At 43.7% G+C, this 5,077-nt stretch overlaps 1 protein-coding gene across 1 annotated transcript; it reads right to left on the bottom strand.

Moving 5' to 3' along the window:
* Nucleotides 1-1,003: 1,003 nt before the first annotated feature.
* On the bottom strand, nt 1,004-2,909 carry ZNF516 (zinc finger protein 516; the record flags this gene model as incomplete). Its single annotated transcript, XM_009868563.1, has 1 exon — nt 1,004-2,909. A coding segment is annotated over exon 1 (1,906 nt), but the record flags the coding sequence as incomplete, so codon positions are not given.
* Nucleotides 2,910-5,077: the final 2,168 nt, after the last annotated feature.

Genomic DNA, 5,077 nt, shown 5'->3' on the forward strand with positions numbered 1-5,077 from the left:
CAAAAACATGTAATTATTAATACACAATCCTGGAAAATTTTGCTTTGCTGCTGCAGGGTCTGTAGCCAGGAGAAAGCGCAACATTATACAAAATCCTGAAAGAACACAGCTAATTGAATAAACCCACTCTTTTCCACAATGGTGCAGATTACATCATCTGTGATGGGCTTGAAAATAAGAGTTTAACTCTACAGATAACTATGTTTCTCAAAAAAAAAAAAAAGAAAGAAAATGAGAGGAAAACATTATTGTTCACCAAACAGAAGACAAAAAGACAGTGCAAGGCTAGTACAGAAAGAATGGTTAATCTCATTTCTAAAAGGGTATTATAAACAACGAATGGTGAACAACAAAAATAAAATAGATTTTAAAAAGGAGAGATACAAAAGTGCTTAATGGTATTCTTTTAAATATTTACTTTACTGCTATTTGGAGAATAATTTGTTCCATTTAGTGGTGTTGGGCTCAAAGGACTGCTTTAATCCAGAGAGATTAATTATAGCCTTTGGAGCTATAAACACAATTTGGGAAACCAAGCAGAGAAGAGGAGAGAGACGCGTCTCATACCGGCGATTAACAAGTTTACACGCTTCGGGGCTACACCACATGGGCTGTGGCCCTGCTACACCTGCACGCTACAGGCAGAACAGTGCACATTAATTGGGGAAAAACCCCAAAATGTCCAGGGAAGACACTATTCTACCCTACACCACTGCTATAGGCAATTAAGATACTTCTCAGGTGTCCTTCACCAAAGTGCAAGTTCACCCGCTTCTTATCAAGACGTCCTCTGACCTTGCTTTTATTACCTGCATCAGAAATGATGACGAGTTGCCATGCCGAGACAAGCAGCAGCGCTCAGCAGGCACAGGACCACATCCACGTCACCTTTAAACCTCTCATGTGCTTTCGCCCAACCCTCCCATCGCTCATCCCCGAGCCCCACACCAGGAGACACAGGGACCAGCGACAGCAAACAGAGAAAGGCTGGGAGCAACCTTACCTAGTGCGGGGTTGGCTACTCCCTCCTCCGAGCTCTCCTCGGCTCCCTCCTCCCCAAGGCCAGAGGTGGCCGAATCCTCCGGGGCAGATGCAGAGCCAGGGGTGCTGGGCCCACTGACGGACCCCGAGTCCCCTTCCTCGCCGCTGGAGCCATAGCGGTCAGGCTGGGCAGCCGTCCCGCCCTCGCTGCAGCTCCTCCGCTCCTTGCGGTGCACCCGGGAGTGTAGCACCATTTGGTGGTAGGTGCGGAAGATCTTGCCGCACTCAAAGCACTCGGTGGACTTGTTCTGGTTGGCCCGCCGGCTCTGCCGTGAGGCAGGGCGGTAGTCCAGGTCCCCCTGGGCGAGAGGACAGCTCTCCCCTGGCGCAGCACTGCTGGTTTTCTCCAGGCGCCCACTGGTGCAGCTCTTCTTCTTGGGGTTGCTGGAAGAGCTGGGCAAGTCCTGGTCTCGCTTGCGCTTCTCCTGGTTGACGAGGATATACTCTCTCTTATCCTTGTCGTAAGTCACGTCTGCATCAGCCAGGGCCTCGTCCCATCCTACATACTTCACATACTCCGAGGGCTCTACTACTTTTCCTTTGGTGGCCAGCTGCCAAGCTTGGTAGCTACTGACCGGATCCAGCTCGGCTACTCGTTTCCCAGGCTGTCCTCTTGTAACTCTATCCAGCCCTACAGATGGCCTTAGATTGAGACACTGCAAGAAAAACTGCTTCGTTACTGAAGAGCTTAGGCTCCCTTCACTTAAGCCCTCGGCTTTACCTCCAGCGCTGGCCTGCTGCACCCGGTAGTGAACAGCATTATGCGCTTTCAGGCTTTCCATATTTGTAAACAGATTTCCACACTTGGTGCAAACTTCATACAGAGACAGGCCCGTCACAATCATCTCCTCCTGTATCACATCATTGATAGTGGCTATGAGCTCCAAATCATTTTTTGGTCTGTTTTTGCTCCCGGCCTTGGGACCGTGCGACTTCATGTGGTTTTTGAGAAACCAGGGCTCTTTGAATCTCCTGCCACAAATGTGGCACCCGTGATCAAATGACCCCCTGTGTTTCTTCATGTGAGCTTTCAGGAACCAGGTTTGACTAAAGGTCTGACCGCAGACTTCGCACGGAAACTCTCCCGCATTCATCTCGCTCTTGCAGTTCTCAGCATAGGCCTCCCCATTTGGGACCTGAGCTGTTATATGGTCCTTCTCTACATGGTTTAACAGTGTCTCCTCCCTTAGGGTCATATAGCTACACAACCTGCACTTGAACGGTTTATGGACCTGGTGCAGGTGCTGCTCCAAGTCCTTCTTCCTTTCAAATTTGTTTTTGCAGAAGGTGCACTGGTAAGAGGTCAGCTTGCCATCCTCCTCAGCTGGCACCACCTCTATGACCTCCTTCTTGCTGCTTCTCAACAAGATCTTGCTGCTATCTACCTGAGCGGTACCGTTCAAGATCTTGTTGCAGGCAGACGTACTTTTAGTGGGGCTGGTGCACCCACCAAGGCCCTCCGAAACACCCATCTCCCCCAGCTGCGCCTCTCCCACCTCCACCTCATGTCCCTGACTTAAAGTGCCTGTTCTGTGACTACGGATGTGGATCTTCAGGTTGCCCTTTTGGGAAGCTCTGTGATCACAGTAAGGGCATTTGTAGGGCTTCTCGCCCGTGTGCTTCCTCATGTGCTGCGACAAGGAGCTCTGAAAAGGGAAACTTTTACCGCAGATGCAGCAGCTGTGGCACATGGTCTTGTCAGTATCCATGTCATTCTTGCTTAGTTTGCCGGGGCTGGAGGACCTTCGTAACTCCATTTCTGTCTCTCTACGATGATCCATCTGTATTACTGCAACATCAGGTGAGTGAGGCAGGAGGACAAAAGCATGTCCGGCAGCAGAGGAGGGCTGGACCGCGTTTTCAATCATACGGTTCTGCAGAGAGATGTTTTATTGCTTCATTCTTGGGATAATGTTTCTCCTTTCAGCTGCTTGAGAGAGTTCGAAGTGTCGATTTATTTCTGTGTGCTCTGTAAGCAGACGGCATCGATCACCTGAAACAAGAACAAAATTACACAAGTGTACAGAAACTGTGTAAGTGGTTCTTAAATATATTTAAATCTAATCGTACTTTAAATCAACACCACGTTCAGAAGCTTACTATACTATGATCCTATAGAACAATTTATTGCACAGAAAAACAGCAGCTTCTCCTTTTCATGTTATTCAAGACTTCAATGGCAAGCATCATTAATATACAATCAAAATCCAAGTAAGAGCAAAGACTCATTTCCATACGCTGACATCACAGTGTTTTTTTAAAAAGTGCAAACTTTAAAAGTATTTTTTGTTTTAAAACCAGGCAGAAGGGGCTAAAAATACACCTTGAACAAAGAAAACATTTCTTGAGGGTGTTATTACACTTTAAATATGTGGCTTTACCATCATGTGTAATTTAATGTAAAATACTTACTTGCCAGAGATAAAAGGCTTTCCTAGAGACTTTAGCAAGCATCATATTCCTTCTGGCAACTGTATTACTTTGCATCTCAGACAGCTCTGCTGTGCTTGATGTGGCATGCACAGAGCAGGCGCAAAGGCTGAGGACACTCAGCACTTTGATTTGAGAGAAAACAAGAATCCAGAGCCTGACAAAGCATTCAGAAATACTAAAAGTTACTTCCTGATGGACCACGAAGAAAAAAAAATACCCTTCAAGTGTAATATTTAGTCTCAATCTAACAAAGTACACTGATAATGCATGTAGATATCAAATGATCTATAAAAGTGAGTAATTTATGTCAACAAGACACAGAGAAAACCACAGCACTACCCACCTCAATGAAACAAAATCTTAACCATAATCAAACACACAAAACAAAGCAAGAAACAACTCTGATTAACAAAATAGATTAAAAGAAGTTTCAAAGCTTTTGTATCTTGTCACGACTAAATGCAAGGGTCAATATCTGCCTCAGCAACGCAAGATGCAACACACCAGCAAATCCACCTTGTATACGGCAAAAAACAATGGTTAAGATCTCCAAAGATGTTTCTTTTCCGGTTACCACACTGAACAAAAATCTTCCCCCCTCCCTATCCTCATTAAGAACTAAAAACACCACATCTCGTTCTGTCCCCATGTGTTGCCTGATCTAGTCGAGAGGTGGCGTCCCTGGTGACAGGGAGGCTGGATTAAAATGATCTCTAAAGTCCCTTCCAGCCTATGTCATTCTATGATTCTATGATCAAAAAATGCTGTATTCTCTAATAAAGAGAACCAATTTATTACTACATTAAGAAAACATCATCTTCTTAAAACATAGCCAAAAATATGCAGAGCAATAACAAGACTACATATTCACGTATCCATCACTTGACATCTATGACTCAATAAATAAAGAGCTATAGATCTAAAGTTGCAAGTTTTGAGGTTTATCATTGTATTAATCCCTGAGTCTCTTCAATATGTAAATAAATAAATAGTCACCAGTATGCGCCTAACAAAAAGCAAGGTGAAATTGATGTAATGCTCATCTCAGTTACACACTATAAAATAACTTCATTATGTTTAAATTAATCTAGCCCTCTTATTCGCTACAAGGCCATTCACTTCTGGGTTTTGCAGAAATAGTTTGATTTTTCTGCATATCTATTGCCCAGTCACAGATATTAAGAGTTATCAACAGCATCTACCCAAATTACCTTTTTCTTATAGAGCTGGCAGTAATATCTAAGGGACATGTTATAATTGCAATTCCACTTTTTGAAAAAAAATAATTTTTATATTATGATTAATTTATTCTGTCTTAAAAAAAAAAAAAAATCACATCAGATCAAATTCAGAAGTCCATATGACCAGGAAGTTTACAAACAAGAGTATCTAAACTAATCTCTGAAATTAGCCATTTAAAAGTAAATTGAGGGGCAGCCTCAGAAGAAACTCTCTGGGTATAATAAAGGATGGCAGCCACAGGAAGTTGTGGCTGCACCATAAAGTACAAAAAACATTCCAAACAGCAACGATAAATGTATATTTATACTGCATACTGGCAGCTGAAACAATTCAGAGAAACATCTTATTTGACCCCTAATCT

Source organism: Apaloderma vittatum, unplaced genomic scaffold, assembly GCF_000703405.1.
Source record: "Apaloderma vittatum isolate BGI_N311 unplaced genomic scaffold, ASM70340v1 scaffold23454, whole genome shotgun sequence".
Lineage (NCBI taxonomy): Eukaryota > Metazoa > Chordata > Aves > Trogoniformes > Trogonidae > Apaloderma > Apaloderma vittatum.